Source organism: Neoarius graeffei, chromosome 9 (genome assembly GCF_027579695.1).
Source record: "Neoarius graeffei isolate fNeoGra1 chromosome 9, fNeoGra1.pri, whole genome shotgun sequence".
NCBI classification, from domain to species: Eukaryota; Metazoa; Chordata; class Actinopteri; order Siluriformes; family Ariidae; genus Neoarius; species Neoarius graeffei.
In genome coordinates, this window is record NC_083577.1 from 47,113,964 (window position 1) to 47,138,726 (window position 24,763).

The following is a 24,763-nucleotide window of genomic DNA, read 5'->3' on the forward strand; positions in this document are numbered from 1 at the left end:
TACCCTAGAACACTATCCCAGAGTTTTCAAACTAAAATGAGACCAGCAGCATTTCCAAAAGACTCCATTTTGTGGTTCAAAAACTCTGGAGTAGTGTGGACGCCAGGTGTAAACGTAGCAAAAATTGTGTTTTAAAACTATAACATATTAATGTGGACGTAGCCCATGAAGACAAATAGCAGCCTGAGTGCCATCATCACCACGACTGTCAGTCAGCCCTGTGCAAAGTTAGGTCGGCTAGACTCGCGTTACAAGCGGGTTAGTCTGATAGCTAGATTCAGGACAGGAGATGTTGTGAATAAGCTAACACTGGACAAACCTATTATCGAGACAATCTTATTTCCAATTTATTTATGTGATCATCATACACACACTTCATTCCTGGAATTCTTTGCACAGACTGTGATTGTATGTGAATCAAACGTTTCATCAGGTTAGTCATATTGCCTTCTCCTGCCACACACGACTCGAGGCACCGTTTGCAGACAGTGGAATAGGTGGAGTCCCTTCGTACACATACCACTTGCCCTAAAATCAAAATATCGCCATATCTCGCTCAGAGAGCCTTGTTTCTTGACAAGTTTCAGCAATCTAACGTCACTGGTTCGTTCAGCAGTTGCCGAATCGAATAGTGGCTTCCCAAACTTAGCTAGATAACTCGATGCCGTGTGGCAGGTCACTGGTCAGAGGGAGAACTCTTCACTGTTGGTGTTAGACTTGCGTCACGCCAACGAACTGTCGGCTTAGTCTTAAAGGGCAGGCAAAATTACCAGTAACTGGAGCAACCCTATAACATACAGTGGGGCAAAAAAGTATTTAGTCAGTCACCAATTGTGCAAGTTCTCCCACTTAAAAAGATGAGAGGCCTGTAATTTTTATCATAGGTATACCTCAACTATGAGAGACAAAATGAGAAAAAAAAAATCCAGAAAATCACATTGTCTGATTTTTAAAGAATTTATTTGCAAATTATGGTGGAAAATAAGTATTTGGTCAATAACAAAAGTTCATCTCAATACTTTGTTATATACCCTTTGTTGGCAATGACAGAGGTCAAACGTTTTCTGTAAGTCTTCACAAGGTTTTCACACACTGTTGCTGGTATTTTGGCCCATTCCTCCATGCAGATCTCCTCTAGAGCAGTGATGTTTTGGGGCTGTCGCTGAGCAACACGGACTTTCAACTCCCTCCAAAGATTTTCTATGGGGTTGAGATCTGGAGACTGGCTAGGCCACTCCAGGACCTTGAAATGCTTCTTACGAAGCCACTCCTTCGTTGCCCGGGCGGTGTGTTTGGGATCATTGTCATGCTGAAAGACCCAGCCACGTTTCATCTTCAATGCCCTTGCTGATGGAAGGAGGTTTTCACTCAAAATCTCACGATACACGGCCCCATTCATTCTTTCCTTTACACAGATCAGTCGTCCTGGTCCCTTTGCAGAAAAACAGCCCCAAAGCATGATGTTTCCACCCCCATGCTTCACAGTAGGTATGGTGTTCTTTGGATGCAACTCAGCATTCTTTCTCCTCCAAACACGACAAGTTAAGTCTTTACCAAAAAGTTCTATTTTGGTTTCATCTGACCATATGACATTCTCCCAATCCTCTTCTGGATCATCCAAATGCTCGCTAGCAAACTTCAGACAGGCCTGGACATGTACTGGCTTAAGCAGGGGGACACGTCTGGCACTGCAGGATTTGAGTCCCTGGCAGCGTAGTGTGTTACTGATGGTAGCCTTTGTTACTTTGGTCCCAGCTCTCAACAGCAGGTCATTCACTAGGTCCCCCCGTGTGGTTCTGGGATTTTTGCTCACCGTTCTTGTGATCATTTTGACCCCACGAGGTGAGATCTTGCGTGGAGCCCCAGATCGAGGGAGATTATCAGTGGACTTGTATGTCTTCCATTTTCTAATAATTGCTCCCACAGTTGATTTCTTCACACCAAGCTGCTTACCTATTGCAGATTCAGTCTTCCCAGCCTGGTGCAGGTCTACAATTTTGTTTCTGGTGTCCTTTGACAGCTCTTTGGTCTTGGCCATAGTGGAGTTTGGAGTGGGACTGTTTGAGGTTGTGGACAGGTGTCTTTTATACTGATAATGAGTTCAAACAGGTGCCATTAATCCAGGTAACGAGTGGAGGACAGAGGAGCCTCTTAAAGAAGTTGTTACAGGTCTGTGAGAGCCAGAAATCTTGCTTGTTTGTAGGTGACCAAATACTTATTTTACCGAGGAATTTACCAATTAATTCATTAAAAATCCTACAATGTGATTTTCTGGATTCTTTCCCCCCATTCTGTCTCTCATAGTTGAAGTGTACCTATGATGAAAATTACAGGCCTCTCTCATCTTTTTAAGTGGGAGAACTTGCACAATTGGTGGCTGACTAAATACTTTTTTGCCCCACTGTATTTCAAACTGAAAGCCATAGAACAAGAATAATATATATATAAAAAGTGAAAGCGCATAAGCTCCCAAGTATCACAGTAGAAAAGTATCTAGCCTATCATCAGGAGAGTGTCTGCTTGAATCCCAACAATACCACAGCCATGGGGATGGCATATTTTTTTCTCCCCTGTTGATCACATCACTGGCTAAACTTGGGCATCCGTGACCTCATGTGCATGGAAAAGGGCAGATAGTGCTTTCCTTTTAATGTATTGTGCTGCCCTGTGACTCAGCACGAGCTGCAGTTTGAAAAGATGTCGTTGGTTGGCTTCAGGTATCACGTGTTGGCCTTCAGCCTCCCTGCTAGTTTGTAGCTGATGTATGATTGGGGAGAGCTCGCTCGTGGGTGGGAATTGGTGGGTGACCAAACTGGGTAGAAATGAGCAAAAATCTGCAGTTTGAATTCTTTCTTTCTTTATTCATTTTAACATCTAATAACCTAGCTTGTAACCGAATCATGTCATGGTTCTTTCCTCTGATATCTTATCCTGGATTTAATGCTGCTGTTGCTCAGATCTGGATACTACATATCAGGTTGGTGCCATGTCTAGATGCAGTGAAGTATAGATGGTATGAGGGCCCCCCCACCCCCCTTTATTTATTTATTTATTTATTTATTTTATTTTTGGTGCAGATGTAGTTAACAGATGTTTCATGACGGAATACAAAAGTAGTTACGTAAGTGTTAAATGCATCTAACATTCTGACTTTTTTTCCTCTTCAGTTGACACCTGAACTGTAGTCTTGTGCCAGCACTCTGTGTGCCAGCAGAGAGTGAATGACATTTCAGGTCTGCATTAAAGCTCAAGCACTCAATTAGTCAGTGTCAACTGACTCCTAATGAGAATAAGAAAAATAATGTAACAGCGCTTTTATAATTGAAGTGTCGGTTAGCGATGCTTTTAAAGAAAATGGGTGCTGTTTATGAAATACTTTTTCACTTGAAATGCCTCATAAGGGTTTCACAAGCGTTTTGTTTGATGTGGGTGAGTGTGCATGAGTAAGCATGCACGGCTATGCAGGGGTGTGAGTGTGGGTATATGTGGGCATGGAATGAGTGTGCACGTATGGTATGTTCCCTTTTGGTAGATGGATTTCATTTTGAGTTGTTTAATAAATCAAATGTGAGAGAATGAAATGTGCATGGGCCTACATTTTTCCTCTTATGCATCTGAATTTCCTGATGTATCATCTGATTATGACTTATGTTATTCTTTTGTAAAAGCCGGGACTGTGTGTATCCCCACATTTATAAATAGATACTTACCCAAGCTTTCGGTATGATAGCCCTCGAATATATACGCGCGCGCACACACACGCGCACACTTAAACATGCTCACTGCCTCTCTAATGGCTGTTTTGACAGAGTAGCCATGCCTGAGGGTCTCTCGCAACAGGAGTGCAGGGTTTTAAGTGTGCTTGCCTGCAATACCATGAATACTTAATCACTCAATTACTATTCAGTGCATATTCTGCCATACAACAGTGCCATCTTATAACCCATGCAATACATTGGAGAAATGTCAGATTCATTAACCATTTTATTTATTTATGCAAGCCTGCTGCAGCTTTGTGTGGTTGCCTTGAGTAATAGAAATATGTTTTGAAAGGCTCTGCTCATACATCGACAGGCTCTGTAATTTTTTATATCTCTGTGTAAAGACAGCTATATTTAACATCATGAACAAAATGGATTAAGTTATTCTGTCTTTATAAATTTGCGTCATCTTTCTCTTCTCAGACACGCACTCATTGATGTCCTCTTCCCTTTGTGTGTCTGTTGCTCATAGTCTCTCTCTCTCTCTCTCTCTCTCTCTCTCTCTCAAGGAACAGAGATTGCTGTTTGTTTTTTCCCTTTCTGCCTTTGTCTGTAGATAATCATTATTACAATGTTTGTCTATCTATTTGAGAGGGAGGCAAAGAGCTCGTCATCTGAAGCTGTATTTTTATGATCGTACTGGAACTATTCATGAAGAAATTGAAAGTAAGACGGAATGGTGACTGCAGCAGCAAACCATTGAAGTAATAATGGACTGGCCAAGTATCACTGGAGAAAATGTACAAAGGAGGGCGATAATAACTGTACCATAAAATGGCTATATAAAGGCATGAGCTTTGAGACTGAATGGTCGACCTTGATCATTACTATGATTCAGACAAAGGACAGGCATGATTATGTGTGCTCTATTTAACACAGCTGTGTCATCAGGTAAGATAGAGAGACAAATGGGTAGAGACGATGAGATCTGAAAGATGATTTGAAAACGTCTGATGCTGTTTGTTGGAATGATACATTTTTGAGGGTAGCATGCATTATCTTTACCTGTTTAGCTCTGAATATTTTCAGATTTGTTTCTCTGTGTCCATGTATTTAAGGACGTCACAACTACGAGAAATATGATATCACTTTGGGTTGTCATTGTTTCTCATGCAGTCCTTTTCTCTCCTTTTTTTTTTTCTGTGGATTTAGTGGGACTCGATGAAAGATGACAGAGGAGGTGATTGTTATAGCCAAGTGGGACTACACCGCTCAGCAGGACCAGGAACTTGACATCCGGAAAAACGAGCGCTTGTGGCTCCTGGATGACTCGAAGACCTGGTGGAGAGTTCGCAATGCCTCCAACCGTACAGGCTACGTCCCATCCAATTATGTTGAGCGTAAGAATAGCCTCAAGAAAGCCTCTCTTGTGAAGAACCTGAAAGATACGCTCGGTAAGCAATAGGGCGTCTGAATAGGCTTTTTCTATCAAACCTGCACAGTCTATAGCAGCAATTATTGTAACAAAAGTTACACTCATTGGTTTTCTTCTTTATATGAGAATTATGGCAAGTTTACCAAAAGTATATATTCGATCCTTTAAAACTGACAAGTTTTGTTCTTGTGTAAGACATTCACAAGTTTATTCTGAGGGAGTAAAGTTTTTTTTTTTTTATACACTTAATTTGACACATGCTCAGGCTTACACTGTCCGCAAGATTACAGGTTTGGTTTTGACCAAGGAAATAAGCGTTTTCTCCAAATTTGTGTGTATAAGGCATTGTAAATTTTAGATTGAAACTCACTGAATGTGTATTTTTCTTGATTCATAATTTTTCAAAACTGCTATAGTTCCTGGTTTATAAATCGATTTGTGACTTCAGTACACACTCATTTCTTCTCAGCTAATAAAGTATTAACATTTTACATGTCCACTGATGGATATAAAAATGAGGAATGGTACCTTATAGGAGCTGGTCCTTGGATTTTAGGAGATGTACAGATTTCTGAAAGAAACTTAGCTTCAAGGCAGCCAGTTATCTAGTGGTTTAGATGATATTATGAGGTTGTTCCATATATCCTCTGTGTAGTTTTATCTTCCTGTCATTGGCCATTAATTGTTTTTGTTAATGACACCTGACATTTTCAAACCTAGAATTAAGATTAATTTTTGAATCAGGCTTAATCATTTTTGATGGGAGTAAATGAAGAGATCTCGTACAGCTGTTTGAGAAAGAATTCCAGCTAAAGCAATGGTATCAAATTAATTCAAAAGGACAGCCATACTAAGAAATATGCAACATACTGTTGCATATTTAAATAATATTTGCTGGCGTTGAGCGGTATATCAGATATATTCCATTCAGCTAGCATATTGAACGAGTTGAAGACGAGTTCAGTATCATGCTAGCTGAATGGAATATATGATATACCATGAAAAAAGTCAGCTGCTATTATTATTATTATTATACACTTTTCATATCCGCATTCTCGAAGGCCAATGCTAGCTTACCTGCAAGTTATCGCTGTTAGTGCAGCAGTGAAGTCACCTTCCAGCCAGTGTAGCATTCATCAGTAGTGTTGGCGAATGCTAATAAAGCAGTGCTATCGAGAGCAAGTAGCACAGGCTAACGACTGAGAAACTAAGATTTCTGTCTCCAGACTCTTCTTCCACGCTCGCTCGCCACAGTATTTTTCACTCAGACTGAAGCATTCATTTCCCTATGTAATTTACTTATGCCGCTTTTCCACTACAAACGCGGCTGAGCCGTGCCGTGCCGAGTCGAGCTGAGTCGGGCTGAGCGGGGCTGTTGGAGTTGCATTTCGACTACAACCGCGCTGAACCGTGCTGGCTGGAAGTGGGTGGACACATTGGGTGGAGTTAGCGAAAGTGGGTGGATGTCACGTGATGTCGTTAAGCAGCGCAAACAGTGACATCAGTGACAGTGGCGGAACAAGTCAGAGCCGGGCCGGGGGCGGGGCAAATGACCGGACCCTTTATTAAAGCTGATCATAACATCATTTTAGGCTACAAAATGTCCGCAACTGCGGTGTTTACCAATTTCAACACTACCGGGTGCAACTATGTTATTTAGTACATCAAGTCCTTCAAACAAACATGTAACTCAGAAACAAAAAACATTAGGATACTGTACATGGCTCATAATAAAACATCAATAGCCTATACTGCGCACATTATTTGAAGGGCATACGAATGAGCGCTCAGAGTGGTGACAGGAAGAGTCAGAAATAAAAGGAGGGCGGTGCAAACCTCACTGAATGCACTGTGTTTACCAATTTCAACACTACGGGGTGCAACTATGTTATTTTGTACATTAAGTCCTTCAAACGAACATGTAACTCAGAAACAAAAAAACATTAGGCGACATACTGTACATGGCTCATAATAAAACATCAATAGCCTACTGCGCGCATTATTTGAAGGGCATACGGCGAGCCTTGCGCTCCGCGAACTCGTCCACTATGCTCTGTATGTCACTGATTCAGTGATCTTTTAAGCGGTAGTCTCACGACCCGAATAGTAAACAATAAACATGGAGGACATGGAGTCGTTAGTGTTGCTGGTCTTGGTGCTGTGGCTTGACAACGCCAACAGATACTGGCAAGAGCGTATAGATGAGGCGAGGCGCATAAGGCTTCAGAAATTCTCGTAATTCGTAATTCTTCTTCTTCCGGGTTTGCGGTGTTTACAGATCCCAGCGCGCTCGCGGGGCGTGTGTGGGCATGTGAGGACACGCCTCCTCACCAATCAGTGCACAGGGGAGTGTCTGCTCACGCCCCCAGCCTCAGTCAGCACGGTTTGGCTCGCTTCAGCCCCACTCCAAAACGGTGCGAGTTTTAGGGGCTAAGCAGGGCTGAAACGAGCTGAGTCGTGCTGGTTTTTGGTAGTCGAAACGCGAGCCGTGTCGGGCTGAAGTGAGCTGAAGCGAGCTGAAGTGAGCTGAAAAAGGGTAGTGGAAAAGGGCCATTAGTCCATCCATCCATTATCTGTAACCGCTTATCCTGTGCAGGGTTGCGGGCAAGCTGGAGCCTATCCCAGCTGACTATGGGCGAAAGGCGGGGTACACCCTGAACAAGTCACCAGATCATCACAGGGCTGACACATAGAGACAAACAACCATTCACACTCACATTCACACCTACGGTCAATTTAGAGCCACCAGTTAACCTAACCTGCATGTCTTTGGACTGTGGGGGAAACCGGAGCACCCGGAGGAAACCCACGCAGACACAGGGAGAACATGCAAATTCCACACAGAAAGGCCCTCGTCGGCCACGGGGCTCGAACCCAGAATCCTCTTGCTGTGAGGTGATGGTGCTAACCACTACACCACCATGCCACCTATTAACTAATTTACTTAGTTACTTTTAAAATCAACATCGCCAACAACAGAGCGACCTGGAAGCCAATATTCTCTCAAAATCTTCCGCTTTTAAGGAAGCAAAACTCAAGGCCATGTTTGCAAACAAACTCTCAGTCACTCGTGGAAGTTTTATGTCTCCGACGTGTGTCTTTTCCAGTTTTTCAATGTCCATTCGTATGTTTTCCGCTTGTAAATATGCATGAAGAATATATAATGAAGTTTTGGTAGCCTTTCAGGTGTTTAGCGCATCTTTAGTTTCAGTTTATTTATTTGGTGCTTAATTATAGCATAACTAATCCTAGCAGTCTTTTCTCTTTCCCAGCAGACAAAGAAATGGTTCTGCGCTTGCGCAGCAGAAAAGTTTTGTCATTGGATGTTCGCGTCAGCGCCGACGTGTGACGTCATGTTGTCTTGACAACGTGCAATATTGTAACAATATCGAATTCTCATCCTCCATTGAGTAGAGTGGCATAATACATATAGGATAAGCGATATGATAAAAATATTGCATGCTATCAAACCAAATGAATGACACCCACTAGAAGGGAATAGAATGTATGTTTTTTATTCTATCGAAAAAGTGTCCTGTATGTATAATAACCATCAGTATTTTGTAGGGTGTATGTCTACCGATGGTTAAAAGTACAGAACACTTTAGTTTCATACACAGTTGTGAGCCAAGTAATAGCCTGATTCAGTCTTTTGAAAAGGTAACGTGAACACTTTTACTGCAAAATCTGTGGAAACAGTATGACAAACTCTAACCTGTGGAAGAATGCACAAGTAAATAAACAACATTTATTTCACTGCACAGCTTGCATAATAAGATATTAGATATAATAATTGCTAGATTCTTCCTGCTATGTTCCCATGATACTGATAAAGAAACCATCTTACAAACAAAAGATTGACGTAATGATTTTTATCTTTTTGCTGTCTGATTGTCTGAAATGCAGATGTGCTACATATTGAAAATAGACTCTGTGTACAGGGCTCAGCGTCCAGTGTGACCGGTTTCTCTGTGTTTTTGTTTTACCACTTTGTCGACCTTTATGCAATGTTTTCTTATATCCCCTAATGCATCCTGGTTGTTTTAAGGTGTTTATATGTTTATTTTGAAGTGGTAGTTGTGTGTTCATGCATACCACATGTTTGTAGGTTTGCAAGCATAATTAACCCTGCTCTCTAATGAATGGAGGTTTTGTCTCATGGTTTTCCCCTTGTGGAGGTGGAAAGCAAGCAGCACAGTGCCACTCTATTTAGCTAGCCTTTGAAAGGGCCTCCTCACTCTCACTCCCCACACCCTTGTTGTAAGCAGTCCTGTGTGCTAAAGCAGAGTGGTCAGTATGGAAACAGCCTTTCACAGCAGTTTGCTTTAGGTGGAGATGAGGCTAGCCAGCCATTCGTGTGGCAACAGTGCATAAAATCATGCCGATATGGACCAGCAGCTTCGGTTAATGCTCACATCAACTATCAGAATGGGAAAAACATGATCTCTGTGATTTTGACTGTGTATTTCTATAACCGCTGATCTCCTGGGATTTTCATCCATAACAGTCTCTAGAGTTTCCTCAGAATGGTGTAATAAAGAAAAAAAAAAGCATGCAGTGAGCGGCAGCTCTGTGGATGGAAACGCCTTGTTGATGAGAAGTCAACAGAGAATGGCCAGAGTGGTTCAAGCTGACAGAAAGGCTACAGTAAATCAAATAATCACTCTGTACAATTGTAGTGAGGAGAAAAGCATCTCGGAATGCACAACACGTCAAAGCTCGAGTCAGATGGGCTAAAACCGCAGAAGACCACATCGGGTTCCATTTCTGACGGCCAAGAACAGAAAGCTGACAGTGCAGTGGGCACAGGCTCACCAACACTGGAAAACATAGCCCAGTCTGAGGAATCTTGATTTCTTCTGAGGCATAAAGATGTTAGGGTCAGAATCTCATCTCATCTCATTATCTCTAGCCGCTTTATCCTTCTACAGGGTCGCAGGCAAGCTGGAGCCTATCCCAGCTGACTACGGGCGAAAGGCGGGGTACACCCTGGACAAGTCGCCAGGTCATCACAGGGCTGACACATAGACACAGACAACCATTCACACTCACATTCACACCTACGGTCAATTTAGAGTCACCAGTTAACCTAACCTGCATGTCTTTGGACTGTGGGGGAAACCGGAGCACCCGGAGGAAACCCACACGGACAACATGCAAACCCCGCACAGAAAGGCCCTCGCCGGCCACGGGGCTCGAACCCGGACCTTCTTGCTGTGAGGCGACAGCGCTAACCACTACACCACCGTGCCGCCCCTAGGGTCAGAATTTAGCAGCAAATGCATGAATCCATGGATCCAGCCTGCCGTGTGTCAACAGGTGGTGTAATGGTGTGGGGAATGTTTTCTTGGCACACTTTGGGGCTGTTTATATCAAATAATAATCATCGTTTGAATGCCACAGCCTATTTGAGTATTGTTGCTGACCATGTGCATCCCTTCATGGCCATAATTTACTCATCATCTCATGGTTACTTCCAGCATAATAATGTATCCTTTCACAAAGCAAAAGTCGTCTCAGACTGGTTTCATGAACATGATCGTGAGTTCAGTGTTCTTTAGTGGTCTTCCCAGTCACCGGATCTGAATCCAGTCGAACACCCATCAGATTCGCAGCATGAAAGTCTCATCTCATCTCATTATCTCTAGCCGCTTTATCCTGTTCTACAGGGTCGCAGGCAAGCTGGAGCCTATCCCAGCTGACTACGGGCGAAAGGCGGGGTACACCCTAGACAAGTCGCCAGGTCATCGCAGGGCTGACACATAGACACAGACAACCATTCACATTCACACCTACGGTCAATTTAGAGTCACCAGTTAACCTAACCTGCATGTCTTTGGACTGTGGGGGAAACCAGAGCACCCGGAGGAAACCCACGCAGACACGGGGAGAACATGCAAACCCCGCACAGAAAGGCCCTCGCCGGCCACAGGGCTCGAACCTAGACCTTCTTGCTGTGAGGCGACAGCGCTAACCACTACACCACCGTGCCGCCCCAGCATGAAAGTGCACCTGACTAATCTATAGGAATTGCATGGTTGCAAGAAATCATGCCAACATGGATGTTTCCATCATCTTATGGAATCTCTGTTGTGAGAGCAGAGGGAGGCCCTACCCAATATTAGTGTAGTGTTCCTAATAAAGTGCTCAGTGAGTGTATTTTGCTTTATCAATCCACCCCCCACTGTACAGTTGTGGTAAAATACGGATAAGTGCTGACCCTCATTGAGAATCAGTATAATAATTATTAAAAGAAATGGTTTTGCTCGTGGCCAGTTGATTGGCTTTATATGATAGATTTTGTTACACTAGTATGCAGAATAATTAACGCAAATGCACATGTGGAAGCTTAACACGATAAATGCCCCATATGGAATCCAGGCACGCAGATGCTTCATGGTGATTAGCTTTCCCGCACACTGAAAACTTTTGGTCACTTGGGCACTTGATTTCTGCTGTCCTGCACCCTTCCCCTGTTCTTTAGTTGACATCTACGTACCTAGCTCTGCAGCTTTGTTCAAAAGAAACTTTGCATAACATTGTCACATCTAAGACAACGAGCACATATGCTTGCATTCAAGGTCTTTTTATTCTCTTCTCTCCTACTCCTTTTCAGAAGTTCAGCTCATGTATTGAATGCAGTTGGTGGGACGTGCTTCTATTTTCTGATTTCCCAAAAGGGTTTTGTTCTGTTTCTGTTGCTGACTTCATTCCCTGTCAGCTGAAGCCTCAGAAGTGCATGCAGCTCCCCAGGAAACACATTCTCAGATCACTAACAGAGGAAAAGTTTTGACTGGTACTTTGTTTGAACTGTGTGCTGTTCTTTGTGTACACTGGGCCATGTCCTCCCTCTGCAGGCTTCCATCTGCTGCATGTCATGAGTGAGCTGGATCAATAAAGTCTGCATCTGTTTTTAGACTTGAACAGTAACTGAACCACTCACAGCTTAAACTAACCCTACTAGACTCTACATTTAAAAAAAAAAATATTCCCAGATTATACAGCTACACTTGATGATGCTGCCAGACCGAGTCTTCACAAAGTTTACAGGTGTTTTGAGGAAATGTTGTGTGCTTACAGCTGATATATCCAGGGGGAGTTTATTGGCATGTGCTCTGGGGCTGGGTGCACTGAAAATGCAGATGTAAAAAGGCTCTCCTTCTGTGTGATGGCCTCTTATACCCCTTTTCCACCAAATCAGTTCCAGGGCTGGTTCGGGGCCAATGCTGGTGCTGGTTCACAACTCGTTCAACTTGCGAGCCAGCTGAGAACCAGTTTGCTTTTCCATAGCTCGCGGTGCTAAGGGAAGCCACGTCATTACGTCGCTGTATACGTCAGTTACATCACTACGTTTGCATAAACCTTGGCGCGAATATTGAAGCAAAAACAACACGGAAGCAGCAGCAGCAACAACAATAATAATAATAATAATAATAATGGATGACTTCGCGTTTGTACAGCTGCTGCTTCTCGTCGATTAAAGGGGAACAGAGGGCAATATATAGAGTAAATATAACAATAAAACACATTAACGAACCTTATTCAAGACTTACAAAAGTTTTTTGTTCTAAGGTTGGAAAGTTATAGTGTTTTGAAAGTAGCTCAAGCAAACTATTTCCGCAGTTTGAACAGCCCGCCATGATATTAATTTTATCCAATCAGAATGCACGTTCATTTTCTCTGCGTAACACTCATGACGTATGTATGTGCCCAGTTGTGTTGGCTCATTGAGGTTGGGAATAGCACGTGTGAAATACCTGTTTCTGCCTCTTGCGACGATTTCGCAAGTCCACGGGTGGCGCCTATCTCATTGCAGCAAATAAATTCTGCTGGACTCGTGAGCAACTCCACGTTACATTTTCCGCACGAGCACCACGCCGTGTCACCTGCACGCAGACGCTCTGCCCCACGCTCGCCACGCCCATGGTCAGCATCAGTCTCATCCTCGCCGTCATCCGAGCTTTCTTCTCTTATTTCATCACCGGAGTCGAGAGTACCTCTCCTAGCTATTTTAAGTTCGTTTCTTAAGACAAGGATTTTTTAAGATGTTACCTTGTTGACAGTTTCGGCGAGAATCTTCCGCCTTCTTCAAAACAGTCACCAGATGTGTCCTGGGGGAGCGACCTGACAGCAGGAGGCGTGAACTACCTGTCAAATTGGGCGGGACGTTCACGCCTCCGTAGCGTAACATCAGCTGATAAGGCACGTCACCACTCGACATCTGGTGACTGTTTTGAAGAAGGCGGAAGATTCTCGCCGAAACTGTCAACAAGGTAACATCTTAAAAAATCCTTGTCTTAAGAAACGAACTTAAAATAGCTTTAATAGTTAGACATAATGAACTTCCACTACATAGTACCTCTCCTAGGTTCAAACTGGTATCCTTCTAAGCCATAGCCTGCTTGCAGTGTGTCTTGCAGGATCTCTTCGTATGATTCGACAGTAGGGTTGGGCGGTATCCAAATTTTGATACCTTTAAACTGTCTCTGTGTTTTCCCGGGGTATACGGTATTACCGAGAAAAAAATATTTTGTTTCAGCCTACTGTGTAACGTGCGCCTATACCGGCGGACCTTGTCCAGACCTGCGCCTATGCCTCAGATGTACTATTTAAAAGCAGCATAGCGAAATGTGTGCATTGTGGTATGGATTAAGCAGCAAAGCGAATTTTGTGCATTGATGAATGGATTAAGAGATATTTCAAAGCATCACGCAACTCTTCCTTCATCTTGAAAATAGCATTCAACTGTCGTTTACACATGTCTGCGTTGAAACGCCATTTGCAGCACTATTTCACCTACTCCATCAAAAAAAAAGTACACGATGAGCAGGATCATACCCTTTCAAGCATGGGAAATAAAAAAAAAGAAAAGAAAAAGAATCAACCAACACCCAAGTCCGTTTAGACTGCGCGATAAACCATTCAGCGCAAATGAGGCGAACCTAATTCAAATGCGTGATAGCTGCACAAGGCAAAATCATATGGGCCCACGTCATGCCATGGCGGGTAAATTAATAATCAAATGGCCTTACCTTGCTTAAAACGTTGTCTTGATCTAACATAACTTGTTCCCCTCTCGCGCCGTGATCGTCTTCTTACATACTTTACACACAGCTTCATCTGTGTTTGCTGGCTCTCCCTTTTCGTTTGGTTTGAAACCAAAATGCTGCCACACTGCCGATGTTGTTTTTTTTTTTTTTGCCACTAACTCGTTATCTTGACTTGCCATCTTTCAACCGCGGTCTCAGTCTCTTGCGAAGCTTTCTGTCAGACTCCAAATGTCACGCAGGGTTGCCATGGTAACGACATAAACAACCCTGCACGCGATGAGAACTTCTTTAGGAAATTGATAGAATTTGTGAAAATACGATCACACAGTTATTCGGGATGCTCTTCAATTTATTATTTTATATTATGACCTCATGTACTCCATATTTATTTAGATATTATATATATTTTTTTTAAATGACGGTAATGAGACCGATACCGTTGGTACTTTTGGATACCTCGGGATACCTTCTTACCGTAATACCGCCCAACCCTATTCGACAGAGCTGTCGCTTTCACTCGATGCGCCCGACGCCATGATTACACGCTTCTCTCCTCTATTTCGGAGAGTTCCGCTAGTGCAGTGGGTAGCGCTGACGTCATGGTCTTTTAAAAATGGCGACTCTTGTGCGGTTTAGCGTATAAAGTATTATATTTACAATTACCAAGATATTTCGTTGTTTTCTAGTATATAAATTTGATAGAATACTTAAGAATACATTACTTTGTCACATCAGCAACTGTATATATTATATTTGGTACCCCTTTAAAAATGGCAATCTTTCACGGTCTTGTTATTGTTGGTCTTAACAACTCCTCCCCCCCGCTGACATAAGCGGTTCTTTCCTCTGGCCCAGCAAAGAGTTGGTGCTAGCCTGGAACCTTTTTTTCTGGCTCCAGAGCCAGTTCTTTGTCAGTGGAAACAGAAAACCCGGTTCCAAACTAAGCACTGGCCCCGAACCAGCCCTGGAACTGCTTTGGTGGAAAAGGGGCATTAGAGAGTTGTGACAGGCATCAAATGTTCCCTTGCAGCTTCACTTCTGTTACTGTATGGGTCATCGCCTGTCAGATAGACTTTTTTCTTTCTGCTGTTAGGGCTTGAAAAAAATGAAGCCCTAATGCTCTCACTTTGACTCCCTCCCCCATGCTCTATTGGTTGGTGTGTTCAAACCAGTTATCTCCCTCCTGCCTTGGATGCTGGTTGACTGTGAGAATCAACAGGTCTCAACCTACTGTGCCTCACTACGATTACCATACAGCAAGAGTAGACGTACCATTTTCTCCTGCCTCTGTTATTCTGGTAATAGTCTAAGAGAATTGCTTATGTTGCCTTGAGTATGGGCGATGCCTTTTATGCCACTGTCTGACAACAGAATGTGTCCTACTTAGCACAGGTAATGTATCTGTCCCATTTGCAGGGATTTAAATAGACACCAGTACCTCTTCCATGTGCATTTCAGTTTATTTGCATGCTCTTTTCTGTGTCAGCCGGACAGTATGTGCGTCTGCGCGTCGTAGAAGACTTTTGCTCTTAATGTTTTGATAAAGAAGACTTTTAAGAAGACTTATGCTCTTAATGTTTTGATAAAGCTGCTAGTTTAAAGAGACTGGCTTTGACCATGACACTTTCCTGCTCCCTACATCACCCAGTCACTCCACTATAAGAGTGTTTACTAAAGATTCTGGAGCTCTGATTAAGCCTGCGGTCCTCTATTAGATAATGGTTTAGCTGAATGTCTATCAGCTCCCTGCTGCCCTTGGAGCCAGAGGGGATATATATATATATATATATATATATATATATATATATATATATATATATATATATATATAATGTGTAAAAATATAACAAGACCTCAGGGTTGTATAATAGTTTTTGTTGTATAATCCACCAGATGAATGATGCATAAAACAGCTCAACAGTAAATTACTGTAAGAAAATGAGTGCTGGTGGCACAGTAAGCTTACACTGTCCTTGTACATTAGTTCTGTCCCCTTCTTGTATGCCTACCCGAACCACACTTCTTGTGTCTTTTCAGGTCTCGGTAAAACGAAAAGGAAGACAAGCGCACGTGATGCTTCTCCCACACCCAGCACAGATGCAGAGTACCCATCCAATGGAAGCGCAGGAGGCAGTGGAGTGGGTGGAGCAGAGCGGATCTACGACCTGAACATTCCAGCAGTGGTGAAATTCTCCTATACAGCAGAGCGCGATGATGAGCTGAGTTTAGTTAAAGGAGACCGGGTGGTGGTGATGGAGAAGTGCAGCGACGGCTGGTGGAGGGGGAGCCATGAAGGCCGTGTGGGTTGGTTTCCCTCCAACTATGTCCGTGAGGAGCCGGCCTATGCAGATACAAATGCCAGCTTTGGAAGGGACACATTGGGGAGCTTTCGCTCCCTAAGAGCAGGGCAAGGGGTGGGACTTGTCAATGGTCGGCTGGCAGGCACAGGGAGCTCAGTACTCCATGTGGTCCAGACTTTGTATCCCTTCAGCTCGGTTACTGATGAGGAGTTGAACTTTGAGAAGGGTGAGACCATGGAGGTGGTGGAGAAGCCTGAGAATGACCCTGAGTGGTGGAGGTGTAGGAACAACAAGGGTGTGATTGGCCTTGTGCCCAAGAACTATGTGGTGGTGCTGAATGATGGGCCTGCTGGACGAGGCCCCGCCTCCCCTCCCATCAGCCACATGGGCCCGTCCCGTACAGGCAGGTTTGCAGGCAAGGAGTGGTACTATGGTAATGTGACACGGCACCAGGCAGAGTGTGCACTCAATGAGCGAGGAGTAGAAGGAGACTTCCTTATAAGAGACAGCGAGTCCTCGGTGAGGATCAACCTTCCCTCTGTAGCAAAACAGGAAGCACAGAGAAATCCTTTTTGCATACCTTGCCTGTTATGGTTTGCTTTTTCTGAAATATTTTTTGAAGTATTATTAAGCAGAAGCATAATACTGTTGGATGGTTCTCTAGTGGAGCTGACAGTAGAGGTTGCTGCTGCCATCTTGTGGAGAAGTGTTCAAAATGCAGTTCAGTCCTTTTCTCTTAATATGGTTTATTAAAACACGTCTCTTTCTCTTTCTCCCCCATTTACAGCCCAGTGATTTCTCTGTGTCTTTGAAGGCCGTGGGGAAGAACAAACACTTCAAGGTGCAGATGCAGGATGGCGTTTACTGCATTGGCCAGCGGCGTTTCAACAGTATGGACGAGCTGGTGGAGCACTACAAAAAAGCACCCATCTTCACCAGTGAACAGGGAGACAAACTCTACCTGGTGAAACCTCTTGCCTGAAATTGGCTCTATCCTACTGGACTCGTTTTGCCTTTCCTTCACTATTTCTTTTGCCATTTCTCCTCTCTGCCTGTCTCCTCATAGAACTTTAATCAAGCCTTGAGGCTGGATGGCAGGATCCTTTCATGAGCAAAGAAAACAGGATATTGTACTTCAGAGCCCTGTGGTTTCTCGCCTAGCTCTGTCAAGGAGGAACTGGATTTTCTTTTAAGTTGAAATACCCATAAGCCTGTTAAACATTCTTTGTTTGAAGATTGAATTCCAGCCTCTGAGGAGGACCTAGAAATAAATATGGTCTGATTCACTGTGCAACTGTTGTTAGCACTCTCTTTGCCTTTGGCGTACAGCTCCTCTGCTCTTACTGGCTTTGGTAAAATAGCTTCTGTGCTTATATCATATCTCACTTCAACTTGGACTGTTTCAGATACTTCACTTTGTGCATTAATAAGAAGCATATCAGGCCAACAGTAGGTTGGATTATGTCTTTGGTCATAGCATGCGATGAGCAGCAAAGCACAGATTTAGATTTCCGTCTTTTGCACTGCTTTACATATATGGTTTTTAGGGGTTTAAAAAGCATGAAGCACATAATGGGATGCAACCCAGATTGTGTGTCCACCTAAAGAGCCAGTATGTAGAGCCACCTCCGCTTCTTTGCATGTCCGCCACTCCAACTATATCAGAATTCAGTTTATATGTACTTCAACACTGGACTTGGAGCTAAATAGACCTACTGCTAATCTAAACTGTGCGCTCTCTTATCCTTCTGAGACTGTTTCAGCCTTGAGGCCGATTTCAAATGCTGATTTCCATTCATGCCAGCTCTCTTACTGACTCAGTGCACACAGTGAACCTTGGTTTCTCGGTTCTTACTGTAATTAGATCAAGTGTTTACCATAAATACAAGTCGCTCTTCAGGGTTTCTTTAGATGCAGGGTGCTTAATAAAGGGGCTACGTCTATCAGCCCTAACACATTGAGGAAAAGGAGGGGCAAGGCTTTGTAACCCAGCCAGGGGTTTGAATGTGTCTCCTTCTACAGCCAAATGTGCCACATATCTCCGGTATGGCTATGCTTTAGTGTCCTTATCAACTCAGAGTTCCCTCACATGCACACATCATCTCTTCTCCTAATAACACACACTCACCTCGCTGATTGTGAACACTAAGAGTAATAATACATGTAAACTCTTTTTTTTGTTCTCTTTACTTTTGCCATATCTGTCTGTTTTACCAAGAAGAGTGTTGATCAAGTTTTTTTTTAAGATGTATCTGAATGTTATTGAGCAATGTTATTTAATTCTTCTTTCCACTATATGTACATATATACAAATATATATAAAGAGAAGTTGCATATGAATCGTTTAGATCCAGCATTATGGTACTGTACTGAGGACAGTGTGGCGAGAATTAAAATACTTTTGTTCAATAAAAGTTTTGCAGAATAACAGAAAATGATGTTAGTGTGCCTTGACTTTTGCCTTCTGTTTTAAACAGAAACATTGATGCTCTTGTGTTCCTTTACATTGCCAAACTCCAACGCTTATTATGCAGTGACTGCATGGAATACAAAACATGTTTTTAAGCCTCTGAGGAATCTCTTGATGCTATTGACAAGTAAGAGCTAAACTAGAGGTTCAGAAAATACTGTGCGTCTGACGTTTTGTTCCATTGTGTGTAAAATTTCGAGAACTAAACCTCTTTACAGTTCTGTAAAATTTTACTAGGTGCCATCATCTGGATTTTATTGACACCAAGATGCTAATTTCTCCACTAGAGATCATTTCTTGGCATTTCCCAGTCTTAGTAGTGCATACAGACTAATGTACATACATTTACCGAACACTTTATTAAGAACACTATACTGATATTAGGTAAGGCCTCCCTTTGCTCTCAAAACAGCCTTTGTTCTTCATGGCATTAATTCCATAAGATGTTGGAAACATTCCTTTGAGACTCTGGTCCATGTTGACATGATTGCATCACACACTTCCTGCAGATTTTTCAGGTGCACTTTTTCTGTGAATCTCCCATTCTACCACGTCCCAAAGGTGTTCAACTGACTTCAGATCTGGAGACTGGGACGGCCACCGAAGAACACTGTTGTGTTCATGAAACCAGTTTGAGATGACCTTTGCTTTGTGACATGGTGTGTTATCATGCTGGAAGTAGCCATTAGAAGATAAGTAAATTGTGGCCATGAAGGGATGCACATGGTCAGCAACAATACTCAAATCAACTGTGGCATTTCAAGCAATGATTCATTGGTACTAAGAGACCCACTGTGTACCAAGAAAACACTTGCAACACCATTACACACCCTCCATCAGCCTGGACTGTTGACACAAGGCAGGTTGGGCCCATGGATTCATGCTGTTGGTTTAAAGAGACTCCTTTCTATTTTAGCCAGCATTAAGTTTTTCAGCAGGTGTAGCTCTTCTGTGAGATTGGACCATATGGGCTAGCCTTCGTGTCCATTGCAAATCAACGAGCCTTCAACACCCATGACCCTGTTGCCGGTTCACCGGTTGTCCTTCCTTGGACCACTTTTGGTAGATAATAACCACTGCATACCAGGAACACCCCACAAGATGTGCCATTTTGGAGATGCTCAGACCCAGTCACCTAGCCATCACAGTTTGGCCGTTGTCAAAGTCACTGAGATCTTTACGCTTGCCCATTTTTCCTGCTTCCAACACGTCAACTTCAAGAACTGACTGTTCTCTTGCTGCCAAATATATCCCACCCACTATCAGGTGCCATTGTAAGGAGACAATCAATGTTATTCATGTTACTTGTCAGTGTTTTTAATGTTATGGCAGATCAGTGTACAGTATATAACAGCACATACAACAGCATATTTAGCGCTTATGTTCTCAGTTTTATTTCTGGAGAAATCATTGCTATCAAGATCTGGAGAAATTTGAGGATCATAAAGTTAATTAAGGTACCATGTTTAATAAGACCCGAGTTTGTTCTTTTCTGTTTGGAAAGTAAGATGTTCTTGCTGAAGCGAGAGCTCAGTGGTAGTTAATGAGAGATTTTCTCTTTTTGCTATTTGGAGGCTTAATATTTCATTTCACCCTTTGCTCACAATATTGAGAGATTAGTTTGAGGACATATCGTGCAAGTGTGACGAAGCACAAAAAATACTTAATGATTGTTTCTTGTTAGTAATTTCTGTTACACATTTATGGCCAAAACAATGATTTTGCCTTGGGGGTAGGTTAAAGTGCATATCCTGGACCAATTTTGTGGGGTTTTTTATATGAAAGTATGTCCCTTTACAAACTCATCCAGAAGGGTAATTTTGCACAAGGCCATCTGTCTACAGCAGAAAAAAATAAAATAACAAAACGCGTCTGGAAAAATCCCAAGGGAGTCTGGAGCCAGATTCGTGACGTCACCTGCGGAAGCACCAGCAGGCTGCGAGAGCTTTGCACGGTTTCAGTGCACAGCCTGTGTAGACCAAGTTTAGCAGCTAGCGAGTTTGCATTGAAATATGGAACTGTCACCTGAGCGCAATGTTACTTCACCTTTGGATGAAGAATATAATGAGATGTCAGAATTGGGGCTTCATCTGTTTGGATTTTAATGATGATTCAAGTAGTGAAGACGATGGAGACAACACCGGGGATGTAAATAATACGGTCGTTTTCTCATAAACAAACCAGCGCTGACGTAGGATTCAGAGGGAGGCGTCCCGCACGTGATGTCACGAAAATCAATGTTTGCCGGGAAATCCAAATGGCAAGTTTTTTCAGAGGCGGACCAATTCGCCTCAAATGGCTTGATTTCAACTGAATGTTTCTGGTATTGCGCAAGGTAAAAAAATTGCACAAAATGCAAAATGTGACAGATATTTGACCAAAGTTTAATATAAAATAGGAGAATTACATTGATCTCGCTCCTGAATTTACCCGTGATATGCACTTTAAGCCTGCTTCAGGTTAACTTCACCAGTGTCTCGCTATTACACACCATGCCACTGCCTCTAGAAGAGAAAAAAAACAATCTTACAAAATCATCAGCCTAATAGTCAAGGTTATTTCACATATATTTTCTGAATGCACTATTATGGACAGTGTTTAGCCAAGATTAGTCATGGCAGGAGAATCTGAAAGCTCTTGATAAATGCACTGTCGACCTCACTGAAGTGTGACTTGGATGGCGCTGTGTTTATGACTGTGTCCTTTTCACACCTCTGCTAGGAATGCTGTGTGATGCTGTACAAACACATTCAGCTTCTAGTCATTTTTTCCATCTCCTTATCACTGTGAACGATAAGCATGATGTTGCAGTTGTTTAGGTGATGTTTCATTCACGTCTTCTCAAACTATGTAACTTTTATCTTTTCCTCTATAAGCAGAATATTCCATAGTATGTGCTGTAACATTCTCATTCACGTACATGAAAATATACTACATGTATCATATTTCCTCACAGTTAACATGTGGAGTGTTGACCAATTATGTCAGTGTAATTTCTTTCATACACATAAAGATAAACAAATGTCTTCTAAAATAATCAATTTAGTGAGGCAAGTGAAAATGTAGGTTAACATATTTAGAGTGCTAATTCAACTGCTGTAACATAATTTTCAGAACCTATTGGAGGGAAGTGTGGGATGCTGGATGGTTCTTCTGTTAATGAGCTTGTATGTGATTTTATTGTTACAATAAGAAATACGCTGAATGCAGTTGGCCCAAGACATCCAAACAAAGATGCACTGTACCATGAAAAACTGCACATATATTTATCACATAAAAAGCTCAACACCGACTCAAATAAGTTAACCATTTTGATTTTAGTTGTGGGGCGGCACGGTGGTGTAGTGGTTAGCGCTGTCGCCTCACAGCAAGAAGGTCCGGGTTCGAGCCCCGTGGCTGGCGAGGGCCTTTCTGTGCGGAGTTTGCATGTTCTCCCCGTGTCCGCGTGGGTTTCCTCCGGGTGCTCCGGTTTCCCCCACAGTCCAAAGACATGCAGGTTAGGTTAACTGGTGACTCTAAATTGACCGTAGGTGTGAATGGTTGTCTGTGTCTATGTGTCAGCCCTGTGATGACCTGGCGACTTGTCCAGGGTGTACCCCGCCTTTCGCCCGTAGTCAGCTGGGATAGGCTCCAGCTTGCCTGCGACCCTGTAGAACAGGATAAAGCGGCTACAGATAATGAGATGAGATGATCACACCATCCTATTAAATCACCTTAAGCACAAGGCAGGCCCTTGCTTATCTATCTATCTATGCACATATACAGTATATAAAATATGCGCATGCATGCATGCACGCACTTCCTCTTGGAAATGTTTTTAGAAAATATGCAGTTGATTTTTCATTTCTATGCTGATGACAAACAGCTGTATCTAGCAGTAAAACCTGATGTGACAAATAATTTATGTGCATGTTTATCAACTGTAAATGATGTGCGATAACTTTTTAAAGGTCAATGAAGAAGAAAATGTAGATTATTATAGGACCTCAGGCAATGAGAGAGAAGGTAAAATCAACGCTGGATAGCTTAATGATGTAATTGTGCACTGTGATTTGAATTTTAAATTTCATATCCAATGCTACCAAGACAGCTTTCTTCCATTTGAATAATATAGCTGAAGTTAGACCTTTTCTTTATCATTGAAAGATGCTGAAAAATTAAAGCAAGTTTTTATTACTTGTCACTGTGGATATTGCAACTCTACCTTTGTTGGCCTCCCGAGTAACATTATTAACAAATTAGATTATTCAACATGCAGCAGCTTGAATTTTTATGAAAGCTAATAAAACTGACCATGTTACACCACTCTTACATGAACTTGATTGGCTACCAGTTTCTTTGAGAATTGATTTTAACATTCTTTTATTCACTTATAAGGCACATTAGTGAGCATTTAACTATCCACAGTGCCTTGCAAAAGTATTCATCCCCCTTGGTTTTTGTCCTGTTTTGTTGCATTACAAGATGGAATTAAAATGGATTTTTGGAGGGTTAGCACCATTTGATTTACACAACATACCACTTTAAAGGTGCACTTTTTTTATTGTGACACAAACAATAAGATGAAAAAACAGAAATTTGGAGTGTGCATAAGTATTCACCCCCTTTCATACGAAACCCCTAAATGAGAGCTGGTCTAACCAATTCACTTCATAAATCATATAATTAGTTGATTAAGATCCACCTGTGTGCAAAGTGTCACATGATCTGTCACATGATGTCTGTATAAATCAACCTGTTCTGGAAGGACCCTGACTCTGCTACACTACTAAACAAGCAACATGAAAACCAAGGAGCCTCCAAACAGGTCAGAGACAAAGTTGTGGAGAAGTATAGATCAGCTTTGGGTTATAAAAAATATCCCAAAATTTGAATATCCCAGGGAGCACCATTTAAATCCATTATAGCAGAATAGAAAGAATATGGCACCACTACAAACCTGACAAGAGAAGCCCGCCCACTGAAACTCACAGACCGGGCAAGGAGGGCATTAATCAGAGATGCAACAAAGACACCAACGATAACGCTGAGGGAGCTGCAAAGATCCACAGTGGAGATGGGAGCATCTGTCCATAGGACCACTTTAAGCCGTACACTCCACAGAGTGGGGCTTTATGGAAGAGTGGCCAGAAAAAAGTCATTGCTTAAAAAAAAAATCACGTTTGGAGTTTGTCCAACAGCATGTGGCAGACTCCCCAAACATATGGAAAATTCTTTGGTCAAATGAGACAAAAATTGAACTTTTTGGCCATTATGGGAAACGCCGTGTATGGCGCAAACCCAACACCCTGAGAACACCATCCCTACAATGAAGCATGGTGGTGGCAGCATCATGCTGTGGGGATGTTTTTCATCTGCAGGGACAGGAAAGCTGGTCAGGACTGAAGGAAAGATGGATGGCACTAAATACAGGGCAATTCTGGAGGAAAACCTGTTTGAGTCGGCCAGAAGTTTGAGACTTGGACGAAGGTTCACGGTCTAGCAGGACAATGACCCTAAACATACTGCTAAAGCTACACTGGAGTGGTTTAAAGGGAAACAGCTAAATGTCTTGGAATGGTCTAATCAAAGCCCAGACCTTAATCCAGTTGAGAATCTGTGGCATAACTTGAAGAATGCTGCACACCAATGCAATCCATCTAATTTGAAGGAGTTGGAGCAGTTTTGTCTTGAGGAATGGGCAAAAATCCCAGTGGGTAGATGTGCTAAGCTAATAGAGACATACCCCAAGAGACTTGCAGCTGTAATTGTAGCAAAAGGTGGCTCTACAAAGTATTGACTTTGGGAGTGAATATATATGCACACTC

The 24,763-nt window shown here is 42.6% G+C and overlaps 1 protein-coding gene across 3 annotated transcripts in view; it reads left to right on the top strand.

Annotated features, from left to right (window-relative positions):
* The window catches only part of nck2a (NCK adaptor protein 2a), a 114,486-nt gene extending 95,582 nt beyond the window's left edge, over positions 1-18,904 (top strand). For 2 of the 3 annotated variants that reach the window (XM_060928734.1, XM_060928735.1), the window contains exons 2-3: positions 4,914-5,155; positions 16,224-17,366. In XM_060928734.1, coding sequence (XP_060784717.1) covers positions 4,930-5,155; positions 16,224-17,239 — 1,242 coding nt within the window. In that variant the 5' untranslated portion in view covers positions 4,914-4,929 and the 3' untranslated portion in view covers positions 17,240-17,366. Of the gene's footprint in view, positions 1-4,913; positions 5,156-16,223 lie in introns of all 3 variants that reach the window. The other variant, XM_060928736.1, reaches the window with a different exon arrangement.
* Positions 18,905-24,763: the final 5,859 nt, after the last annotated feature.